General features: G+C 46.2%; 1 protein-coding gene across 1 annotated transcript in view; it reads right to left on the bottom strand.

Annotated features, from left to right (window-relative positions):
* Window positions 1–11,092: 11,092 nt before the first annotated feature.
* The window catches only part of LOC101287849 (LINE-1 retrotransposable element ORF2 protein), a 66,686-nt gene continuing 65,287 nt past the window's right edge, over window positions 11,093–12,491 (bottom strand). The window contains exons 6-7 of the mRNA XM_049705353.1: window positions 12,240–12,375; window positions 11,093–12,091 (exon numbers count right to left, since the gene is read on the bottom strand). Of these exons, the coding sequence (XP_049561310.1) occupies window positions 11,681–12,091; window positions 12,240–12,375 (547 nt within the window). The 3' untranslated portion in view covers window positions 11,093–11,680. The remainder of the gene's footprint in view (window positions 12,092–12,239; window positions 12,376–12,491) is intronic.

The following is a 12,491-nucleotide window of genomic DNA, read 5'->3' as shown; positions in this document are numbered from 1 at the left end:
AATCCATACAAGTACTAGAAGAAAAAAAATAATTTACTTTCTTAAAAATATCTAACAAAACACCCATATCAAAGCTGTGCTATTCACAATGCCCAAGAGATGGGAGCAACCCGAGTGTCTATGGACAGCCAGAGTTTCTGAAACCTTTACCCATACCAGCCCTGAGTGTACTATAGACCAATGTTCTCATTTTCAATGTGATGAGGGTCTCCTTCTGGTTTCGTTACTCTAAAATTATACAGTACAGTATGTTGCCTAAAATAACTTGACTTTATACTAAAGATTAGCTTATGACTGATACATCAATATTATATTCAAATAATTGATTTCTGAAGTCACATAGCTTAAAACCGTGCTTTTAACACGTCAAGGTAACTGTAAAGAATCAGCTGGGAAGTTATTCTCTGTTCATCAAAATGGTAATTACTCCTCGCAGTGTGACATTTCCCACCTGAATTTTTGCAGTTTCCGTAATCTTGAATAATCAATGAACACATGTCAAAGCGACTGATATGCAGAAATGCTTTGGTAAATTCGATCATTCTTTTATAGCTATTTCTTGCCAGAAACTCATTTGCCTAACATTCAGTGTAAGTCACTTATCAACAAAATTTTAATCAATAATACATCTTTGAAATTATTCAGTCATTTTTCCTATATTTGCTCCCACCTAGCCATAGGAATTCTCTCTTGCTTGTATGTTCTGGGGGAAAACAGTCTCATTGTTAAATATTTGCATTGGCAGGTGGAAAGAATACTTGACGATGGAGGGGGGAGGAGAGAGCTGTGGAAGAGCCCTCGTCCAGCCCTTCCTCTCTGTGACATTTACTTAGAGCCCCAGAGCACCGCCCAGGTCAGGACTCAGTCCCCAGGAAACTCCCAGGGCAGACCCACTCTCCTCTAAGCCTCTCCCTGCCAGTCAGCACTTCCAAGGCAGCTCTCTGCCTCCAGCGGCCCTGCCGGAAACATTTCTACAGACCTCACCGTGCTCACCTCCAGAGGACAATTCCCTTCATGACCATCCCAGAAGCCACTTCCACCGCCTCTCACAGCTCAGCACCCTCCCCTGATAAGTAAACCGCAGCAGCAGAGCTTTGGCAAGAAACCATTTTGCACACCAAAAACTAGAGGAAAAGAGCACAACTCCTCCCACTTTCTTTCTCCACTTTCCACCTCTGTGCCTTGGAAGCCCTACTGACTTGTCTGGAAAGTCACAAAACCATGGCAAGCTCATGGACAGAAACCCCACCGGGAACTTCTCTCCTGACCCCATAGCTCAGGCAGGCTTCCGGTCCCCCAGAGGCCTGGTACCTGTGCCCTGGGGCAGAGCATCAGAGTCAGGAGAAGCTAGCCACTGGCAATTTGTCATAACTATAGCAACGTCACAGAAGTGAAGTCTGGTAACCTTGATAATGGTTGTCTGAGTTTGTCTGGGAAATGGTAGGTGCCCCAGGGGAAAGCCACCTGAACCTCGGGTTGGAGAAGAGAGGGCAGCCTAGGACTGCCTAAGGAAATGTCTTTCTCATAGAAATGTGAAAAAACTCTCAGAAGTGGATGAAATCTTCCAAATACATTGTGAACCATTTCAAGATTTTAGTTGGCATGACCCCCAGAACAACTAAAATACCCATTAGTCTGATACCCATCAAGATTGCTTTTTCGCCAGCAGTACCACTCCTGGGCATATATCCAGACAAAACTCTAATCCTAAAAGATACCTGCACTCCTATGTTCATAGCAGCACTATTCACAATAGGTAAGACATGGTAGCAACCTAAATGTCCATCAACAGATGAATGGATAAAGAAGATGTGGTACATGTATACAATAGAATACCACTTGTTCTTTTTTATGACTGAAATAGCACCATTTGCAGTAACATGGATGCAACTAGAGTTTATCATACTAAGTGAAATAAGTCAGAAAATGAAAGACAAAAACCATATGATATCACTTATATGTGAAATCTAAAATATGACACAGATGAACCTACCTACGAAAGGGAAACAGACTCAAACATAGATAACAGACTTGTGATTGCCAAGGGGGAGGGGGTTGGGGGAGGGGTGGAGTGGGAGGTTGGGCTTAGCAGATGTAAGATATTATATATGGAATGGATGAACAGCAAGGTCCTACTGTGTAGCACAGAGAGAACTACATGCAGTATTGTATGATTAACCATTATGAAAAAGAATATTTTTAAAAAATAATGTATTTATGTATAACTGAATCACTTTGCTGTACAAAAGAAATTAACACAACATTGTAAATCAGCTATACTTCAATTAAAAAAATAGGGCTTCCCTGGTGGTGCAGTGGTTGAGAATCTGCCTGCTGATGCAGGGGACACAGGTTCGAGCCCTGGTCTGGGAAGATCCCACATGCCATGGAGCAACTAGGCCCGTGAGCCACAACTACTGAGCCTGCGTGTCTGGAGCCTGTGCTCCGCAACAAGAAAGGCCGCGATAGTGAGTGGCCCCCGCTCACCACAACTAGAGAAATCCCTCGCACAGAAACAAAGACCCAACACAGCCAAAAATAAATTAATTAATTAATTTTAAAAAATAAGATTGCTGGGGCTTCCCTGGTGGCGCAGTGGTTGAGCGTCTGCCTGCCGATGCAGGGGACGCGGGTTCGTGCCCCAGTCCGGGAGGATCCCACATGCCGCGGAGCAGCTGGACCCGTGAGCCATGGCCGCTGAGCCTGCGCGTCCGGAGCCTGTGCTCCGCAGCGGGAGAGGCCACAAGAGTGAGAGGCCCGCGTACCGCAAAAAAAAAAAAATAATAAGATTGCTTTTTGCTTTTTCAAGTTTCCACCGAATTTTCAGAAGTATAATTTTCCCAGGCTACATTACAATCCACGGTTTTGTTGTACAAAACATTACTAAACCGTTTTGACATCCATAAATTTAACAGACCTCTCTCCAAACACTCCCCCCTACCCAGTATCCCACACTCACTTTGCCCTGGCCGGAGCAGATCAGATGGCTCCACCGATTAGCCACTGGCTCTGCCGGCTCAGGGACCTTCCTGAGTTACAAGCCCTGGGACGGTACTATGGGTTCCCAGAAAGACAAGACTTTTTTGCGCTCCTCACCTTCTGTCCCAGTGAGCCGCAGTCAGCACGAAGTTGTCTTATGCCAGGAAACCCCTACATCTGCTCCAGTCTTGTTTGTTGTCATAGAAACATACAGAGACCATGTAGGGTGGGGCTTGCGGTCTGGTCTTTCTGCCTCATTTGATCTCTCCTGAAAGAGAAAATTTCCCTGGATCTCTCTGTTCATAGGAAACAGGACGGGCACTGCCTGGTAACCTAAAACAATGGGATGTCCAGAGGAGAGTCTGCAGTGGTCTTCAGGGACTCAGCACAATGAGATGGGGGCTCCAGGCTTCCCTGGGCAGCATGGCGGGCTGGCAGCATGACCTGTTTCCTTGCTTAGCTCTTATCTCCCTGTAGAGATGAGGAGCTCAGCCCTTGTTCTGGAGCACTTCAAATACATGTGAAGGGGAAGGGATCTGTCTTCCAGATAAACCATCTAGAAGACCTGGAAATAAATCTCTCTGACCTACCCTGGTTATTTCTTTGTCCCTGAGATTTTCAGACCCCCTGTGTCCTGCTTACTTCCAGGTGAGACTGGTTTCTAAACCCTGAAAATTTGAGCTCATGGAGTGGAATGCTCTGGCTTCTTTCTCCCCCATCATGAGTCAGGCACATAGTAAGTGTCCCACAGATACTTGTTGGATAAGTGAATGAACAGTCCCCCAAATTGCTTTTGGTCCTAATGCAGCCTGAACCTCAGCACAGGTTTATCTTTTTAAGGAATTTAGCCATTAAGATAAAGAGGAACACCTGTACAGGATTAGAACTCAGAGTGAGGTTGGGAAATGGGAGGAGGGGGCCTGGGTGGAAGCCAGCTTCCATTAGGGCCATGATCAGTGGTGAGGCAACACTGAGAGGCCCACTTAGGTTCTGGATATATCTGCCCTGGTGGAGCAGGGTGCCTCAAGAAAGTGAGGAGAGTGAGAAGGTGACATCTAGGAAACAGTGTAAGATAGCTCTTTCATTCTTGGTCTAGACAATAGCTCTTGGGATAGAGCAACCCACTCTTAGCTTTGGAGAATGGGAAGTTATAATCCTCATTTTCAGCTTTCCCTCCACACCAGGATCCTGTGCCATCCTAATTATAAGTAACTTTCCACGTGCCAAGGTGTGACCTATGGAGAGGAGAAGACCCACCAGGTCTCCGTGGGAGTCTTTCCTGCAATCTGTGCACTATATACCCAGTGGCAGGTCTGGGGTTTAGCAAATTTCTGGGAACGGACTGAGGCAAGGAACAATCATAGCAATAGTCTTGCTGGGGCACTGGGGAAGTGCTGCTGCTGGAATAAGCCAGGCCTCTGAGGACAGGGAGAGTCACTTACCTCTTTCAGCCCTGGAGGTAGGAGATTGGCCACTAAGCACAGGAGCAGCAGCATATTCTCTGAAAAGCTGAGCAGGCCTGAAGTGGCATGTGATTTCTCCTTCCAGGTTTTTGCAATCCTGAGTTTCAAAGGGCAGGCTCAGGGCCCACCAATTTACTCCTGGTTCTACTGATTCTCAAGACATGAGCTTTCATCAGAAAAGTCTGTATGGTGAGGGTGTTGCAAGAACCCCATTCCTGGGCCCTTGGTAGTCAGCATGATCACGTTCACCTAGAGAAAATCCTGAACTCTGAATGGAGGAAGGGCTTTGGGTGGTTTGGGCATTAATCATAAATGGTGTCCCCTTCCTCTAAGTTCAATTCTCCAAGAGCATAAATCTGACCCCACCATGCTTTTTGTTTGTCATCAGGTAACTGTCTACTTCCTAGAAAAAAAAAACAAAAAAGCATACAACTATCCAGTTATACTCTTTGCAGAGCTTTGGAGTTTTTTTTGATAGCTTAAGAGGTTTTTTGTTGTTCTAAATGCAAAAGTACCAAGAAAAAGTCTTTCCTAAAACACATTAGCCAAGAGCCTAGCCATCCATCAATTTCTTGGTAGTTTCAGGCAACTGCAAACTGTTGGGGAAGGGGGTGAGGACCAGAGATTGAGGATGAAGTGGAGGTGGGGTATTGATGAGAGTACCAGGAAGATAAGGTGATGACAGAATAGGAGAGTTTAAGAAGAGGGGTTTGACAGACAAATGCACCTGAGTTTATTGTGTGGTCCAGTTCCAGGGAGCCCTTATAAAGCCAGTATTATTCTCAACTTGTTGATATTTCAAAGGTTTAAAAGATCCCAATATTAAAGTAGTTGGGAAGCATCAGGTAGAGACGGAAAGAGGATAAACAAACTTTGTCATTCATTCTAAGTTTTCCAGGTCACTCCTCTCCCACCTGGCCCAGGTAATCTGGGCTCCAGGGAAGACCATGATGTGGGCAAATGTTCTGCCCCCCAAGGCTCCTTGCTCCTGATGAGGAACCAGGCATATTTGCTCACGCAGTTCTCTGCACACAGGTGCTTAGGGTTGTCAGCCTTTAGAAGGGCAAGTTCCAAGCTATGATTCTACTTAGAATACAGGCAATCAGCCAGACAGTTTAGATTACTTCTATCTGTTCTTTTATAATTTAGTACAGATATGAGAAGACTTCTAGAATCTTATCTCAAACTGAACATAAGGTTTAAGCTGTTTTTGCATCATTGGCTCAGTCATTACCCACAAGGTAGAACATATATCTTCTCATTTTCATTCTCTGCCTCAAGAATGACAGTTCCTTAAAGAGGATATATTGCCTCTTACCTTTGATAATTTACCTCTCCTCCCCACCGCCAATTTGCAAACCACAAGTATGCTCAGCAATGTTGCAGTAACTTATTAAATAACTGTGTTGACACACTGGTCTTTAATGCACCTATAAACTATTATTTATGATGTTTGGGAAGTACAGAAAATCAACGATGATAGACTATAATTTTAGCCCAAAGGAGGTGTTTATCATTTTAACGAATCTTGTCACATAGAACCATGGGAGTTTTCACAGTTTCTGCAGCTGGTTTCCTGTGCATTTGGCAGTGCTCTCACATTTTTCTGATAGGCAGTTTTCCTCTGAGCTATTTGGACCCCACCTTGGACTACACTTCCACCCCACACATGGCTCAGGCCTCCCTTCTTCCAGGGTTCCCCATGGATGCACGTAATAGTGATCAGCTGTTGTCTCTGCTCTCCTTCCACTCCCCTCCTCCTCCTATCTCACCTGACCCACAGCTAGCTCTGCTGCACAGACCCAGGGCAAAAGGCACCTGTGTCTAAGCTTAGCGATCCTTCCAGAAGAGCAGCTGGCTGCTCTTGTGAAGTTAACACTAACAAATTTGTAATTGCTTCAGAACTTTTCAGTGAACAGAAGGAAAAAAGGAAGAAGGAAAACGAACAGGGTGTCAGATGTGTGGGACACTACATGCAACATATGTTTAGGGAGTCCCAGAAGCAGGGGAGACGGTTGAAAATTTCACAATATTGATGGAAAAAAAAAAACAAACCCTGAAGCATTAATGTTCAAAACCAAGAAGCTCAGTGAACTCCAAGTAGGATAAAGTATCATAGAAGAATGGGCAAGATTTCCCCCATGCCTCCTTCCCTTCTCTCCTAGATCTCATCATTTTATTTCCAGTCCAGCCCTCTCTTCAGATAGCACCTCTGGCTCACTCTCTCCCACAGCTGCTCCTTCTGTGTTATGTCCACATGTGAGAAGTGCTGGGATGGAGCTACTTCTGGGGTCTATGACATCATTCAGACATGGGGCCTCTTCTCCTTGATCTAGAAAGCTAAGTGCTCTTAAGGGAAAAGTAGCTTCAACAGTGCTGTCCATGTGCAGAAGAGGTAGCTGACCACTTTCTCCAAATAACATCTTCTACCATTAGGGCTTTTTTCAATTGAATTGCAAAAGATTCTTTTTTTTAATTACTGTTTAAATTACTAATTAAATTATGTGGTAAAATATACCTAATGGAAAATTTACCTATTAACCAATTTTAAGTGTGCAGTTCAATGGCATTAAGTACATGCACATCGTTGTGCAACCTTCACCATTAACCATCTTAAGAAATTTTTCACCTTCCCAAATTGAAACTCTGAACCCACTAAACAGTAACTCCCCATTACCCTTTCCCCCTAGCCCCTGGGAATCACCATTCTACTTTGTGTCGCTATGAATTTGCAAGAGATTCTTAAATAAATGCAAGAGTCTTGAGCACGGTCATATCATCGGTCTTATACCTCATTTATCACTTACACCTTAATAGGTAGTAGACAAAACCTATACAAATGGAGACTGTAAGAAAAGAAGAAGGGATGAAGGGAGAGCTGGGGAGGGGGCAAGTCATCACAAACAAGCCTGCCTGAATTCATCCTTCTGCCCCTGACCACCAAATTGAAGCCAAGGTTCCTCCTACCTTTTCCTGAATGTACAGGTACGCTAGAGAGGCCTAACGCTCCATACTTTTGCCCATTTTGTAAGCTAAAGAAAGAAATGAGAAGCAAATTTCCTCATCTGGGTGGAGTATCGACGGCATCTGGGACAACTGAAAGATGCCTGAAGCCTGGGGAGGGCCTCTGTTCTTGTTTTCAAGGAAAGAAGAGCCCCAGTTAAAAGTGACTGCCCCCACCTGGGCATCCCCCTCTGGCCTTTCTATAAAACTCACTGTATTGAGAAGAATGGGGATGCAGAGGAAATATTTGCGGAATTGCCTCCAGAAACCACATCCCTCGTCCTGACCCTCAGTGGAGCCACTCCCTAGAGTGGAGGATGGGATCTTCTCCCACTGGTCTGGTATTCTTCATTGCCTGACAGGTGAGTTCGGCATGAGGCTTGAGAACACTCAACTTGTGGCTTGGTCTAGGAGGTCCCAGCCTTAGGCTCTGAGGAGAATTTCCACAAGAGAGGATACAGAGATTCCAGAAGAAACTCAGGTTAGTCAAACACTGTCAATTTACTGAGACGTACGGATGACTGGAAAGCCCCAAGGAGAGAGATTTCATTTCAAAGAAACAGATGGGATGATCACTTGGTCCCGTGATACAAATAGATCTAAGAGCAGCAGGCTGAATGGCCCTATGGCCAGAGGGACTGGAAGAGAATACAGTTGAAGAACAGAACATTCTGATTGAGAGAATGCTGGCTGGGAGTTGGGAGACCAGGGTCCAGTTCCTGTGAAGAACACGCCACATGGCTGTGTTGGTCACTACCTGGCCTCGTAGTTTTTAATGGTTAGTGTCTATCAGTGTATTTCAAAATTTTTCTTTCTACAGTCATGAATATTTTCCTTAAGTAAAATTTGGACACATGCCAAATATTTAAAACAGATGCATAGCTCTGATTAAATGGTGTGGGGTGGAGGTTTGATCTCTTTCTTTTCTTTCCCTTCTAGGCAGTTCCACAATTTGAAAACCATGAGACATAATGAAACTCGATGGACAAACAGCTGGTCTACCAGAGCCATCCTGCAGACCATGGGGCACTTGCCGTTTTACCTGGTCTGGGTCTTTTGTCTGCATCAGGATGTGGGTTGTCTTTCCCCCCAGGGATTTGCTGTGGATCGTTTCCTCCTCCATGATGTTTTGGGCACCATGCTTCACAATTATTTGTGGTAGAAAAGGTGAGGTGGGTGCACTCCTACTGGCTTTCATTAGTCATCTGGTCTCTCCTTGCTTGGGAATTTGAAATCTCAGTGATGACTGTCATGCCAGCAAAGGCTTTCACTCTCCAGTGTCAATACCCGGAGGTGAGGTCATTCAGGCCATATCACAGGCTGGCTACGACTGAAACACATACTAACAGTCAACGTTGTAATTGTACACTCAAGCACTAACCCGGCAACTTTTCTGGATTGTTGAAATGATATAGAACTTTTCTATACACAAAACAGTGAATCACACTGTAGCCAGAGGAAATTATACTTCTGGAAATTCAGTAGAAACTTCAAAACGTAATCATAAAAGGATATCAGTCTAATGGGTTTTTTAGTTGTTCTGGGGGTCATACCAACTAAAACCTTGAAATGGTTCATAATGTATTTGGAAGATTTCATCCACTTCTGAGAGTTTTTTCACATTTCTATAAGAAAGACATTTCCTTAGGCAGTCCTAGGCTGCCCTCTCTTCTCCAACCCGAGGTTCAGGTGGCTTTCCCCTGGGGCACCTACCATTTCCCAGACAAACTCAGACAACCATTATCAAGGTTACCAGACTTCACTTCTGTGACGTTGCTATAGTTATGACAAATCGCCAGTGGCTAGCTTCTCCTGACTCTGATGCTCTGCCCCAGGGCACAGGTACCAGGCCTCTGGGGGACCGGAAGTCTGCCTGAGCTATGGGGTCAGGAGAGAAATTCCCGGTGGGGTTTCTGTCCATGAGCTTGCCATGGTTTTGTGACTTTCCAGACAAGTCAGTAGGGTTTCCAAGGCACAGAGGTGGAAAGTGGAGAAAGAAAGTGGGAGGAGTTGTGCTCTTTTCCTCTAGTTTTTGGTGTGCAAAATCGTTTCTTGCCAAAGCTCTGCTGCTGCGGTTTACTTATCAGGGGAGGATGCTGAGCTGTGAGAGGCGGTGGAAGTGGCTTCTGGGATGGTCATGAAGGGAATTGTCCTCTGGAGGTGAGCACGGTGAGGTCTGTAGAAATGTTTCCGGCAGGGCCGCTGGAGGCAGAGAGCTGCCTTGGAAGTGCTGACTGGCAGGGAGAGGCTTAGAGGAGAGTGGGTCTGCCCTGGGAGTTTCCTGGGGACTGAGTCCTGACCTGGGCGGTGCTCTGGGGCTCTAAGTAAATGTCACAGAGAGGAAGGGCTGGACGAGGGCTCTTCCACAGCTCTCTCCTTCCCCCTCCATCGTCAAGTATTCTTTCCACCTGCCAACGCAAACAACTAACAATGAGACTGTTTTCCCCCAGAACATACAAGCAAGAGAGAATTCCTATGGCTAGGTGGGAGCAAATATAGGAAAAATGACTGAATAATTTCAAAGATGTATTATTGATTAAAATTTTGTTGATAAATGACTTACACTGAATGTTAGGCAAATGAGTTTCTGGCAAGAAATAGCTATAAAAGAATGATCAAATTTACCAAAGCATTTCTGCATATCAGTCGCTTTGACATGTGTTCATTGATTATTCAAGATTACGGAAACTACAAAAATTCAGGTGGGAAATGTCACACTGCGAGGAGTAATTACCATTTTGATGAACAGAGAATAACTTCCCAGCTGATTCTTTACAGTTACCTTGACGTGTTAAAAGCACGGTTTTAAGCTATGTGACTTCAGAAATCTATTATTTGAATATAATATTGATGTATCAGTCATAAGCTAATCTTTAGTATAAAGTCAAGTTATTTTAGGCAACATACTGTACTGTATAATTTTAGAGTAACGAAACCAGAAGGAGACCCTCATCACATTGAAAATGAGAACATTGGTCTATAGTACACTCAGGGCTGGTATGGGTAAAGGTTTCAGAAACTCTGGCTGTCCATAGACACTCAGGTTGCTCCCATCTCTTGGGCATTGTGAATAGCACAGCTTTGATATGGGTGTTTTGTTAGATATTTTTAAGAAAGTAAATTATTTTTTTTCTTCTAGTACTTGTATGGATTGATTTTTTTACATTTAGATCTTTGATCCCATCTGAGTGTTATTTCGGATTATGATGAGAAGTGTGGACCCAACTTTATCTTTTTTCCCCAATGATTCTCTATTTTGTTTCAATGTCGTCTATTAAAAGTTAATTGTTTCTCAGTGATTTGAGAATTGTTTACCATATGTTCAATTGGGCAATGTATGGAACTTCAATTCTCCCTTTGATCTGCCTGTCCTACCCACGCCAGCGGCACACAGTTTTGGGGTACACTTTAATACCTAAAGGAGAGTCTCTGGTAGGGTGGAGAATAAGGAGCCTTACTCTGGGAAGAGATAGGTCCTTCCATCACTCCCCAGAGCGGGTGGAGGGGAGATGGAGGAATGCATGGCTTGGAGGAGAGAAGAAGCTCACCCTGACTCCCAGGATGGGGGTGACGGGGATTCACTTGTCCTGGGGAAGAGACCCCATTTTCCTGGAGGAGCTCACACTCAGTCCTGGCACACATTTGCTGTGTATTGAATCATGTTTAATGAACAAATGAGGAATCGGTTATTTCCACTCTAGATGTGGATGTTTATTAAGGCTCTGGGAACCGCCCTGGATCTGGGCTCTGCCCCAGAGAAGGGGAGTCAGTGACAGGGGGTGTCACTCCAGCCCCCACTCTTTGAAGCGTCTCATCGTTCTCCGTATCCAGGGCAGGAAGCTGGAAATCCTGGTGAAGACTGCTGGAGGAGTCCCAAACCTGTTTCCGTAGGAGACGATGCCCTGGGCCACGTTGTTACACACAAGGGGGCCACCAGAGTCCCCCTGTGGGCAAGCAGAGGAAGGGACACTAAGTCGGGCCTCCATTCTCCAGGCCTCCCCGCTCCTGCGGCCCTAAGGCCCGCCCTCAGAGAAGGCAGGCGTGGGTGGGCTCCTTCCACTGCTGGCTGTGTGTGAGATGGGAGGGTGAGGGGCAGCAGAAGTCGAGCTTCTGGATTTTTCCATCACTGGGCTTCAGCCCTGGCTATGGTTATTCTCCAGAACAACCCAGGTCAAGGTACCTTCACCGGCCCCAGGAAAACGCTGCACATGTACGTCCTGTGTCTGGTGCACCTGCTATTCCCCCAGAGACCGGATTGACGGGGAAAAGTCCCCCCCCTCACTCTGCTCTGGGCCCCAGACTGAGGTCATGGGGATGTAGTCTGTCCCCACTGCCCAGTCTGCCCACGTCCCTTTGTCTCGGACAGTGTCGGCAGATGCCCGTGGTCTTACCAGGAAGGCGGATTTCCTCTCTCTTGGGTCGCCCACACAAATCTGTGTTCGGCCAGTGTAGAACATGAAGCGTCTACGGCACTCCCCATTCCTCTGCACTGTCAGCTGCACGTCTTGGAGCGTGTCTGTTCTCCTGTTCAGGCCGAGAAGGCCCCAGCCGGCCACGGTGCACAGGGTCCCAGGTCTCAGCCTGTCCTGGGTCTGCGGCAGAGCCACCGGCCTCACAGCTCGATTACGTCTGACTCTGCTTCTCAGCTGGCAGGAAGCATGCAGGCACTCAGGGACTGTCTATGCCATGCTCACCCCATGCCTACCACCACCCTGGGAGTCTGCTTGGCTTCCCCCTCCCTGGTCCCCCAAGCTGGGAGGGAGCCGCCCGGGTGAAGTACCAGAGGGTCGGTACCTGCAGTAACATGATGTCATTCTGGTTGTTCTGCTGATTGTACCCGGGGTGGGGGATGGCTCTGAGCACCTGTATGCGCTGCTGAGTCCTTTCCAACCTCCTGATGTTGTGGGCCCCCAGGATGACACTTATTTGTCTGCAAAGGAAAGGGAGCCTAGAAGTAGGTCTGAGCTGCAGGAACTGCACTCCCCGATGCAGGTCACGTGACAGCTCAGGGTGGCGAGACATCAGCCAAGGGAGGTGGGGACAGGA

This window comes from Orcinus orca, chromosome 2 (genome assembly GCF_937001465.1).
Source record: "Orcinus orca chromosome 2, mOrcOrc1.1, whole genome shotgun sequence".
Taxonomy (NCBI): domain Eukaryota; kingdom Metazoa; phylum Chordata; class Mammalia; order Artiodactyla; family Delphinidae; genus Orcinus; species Orcinus orca.
This window is presented reverse-complemented; position numbering and strand designations above follow the sequence as displayed.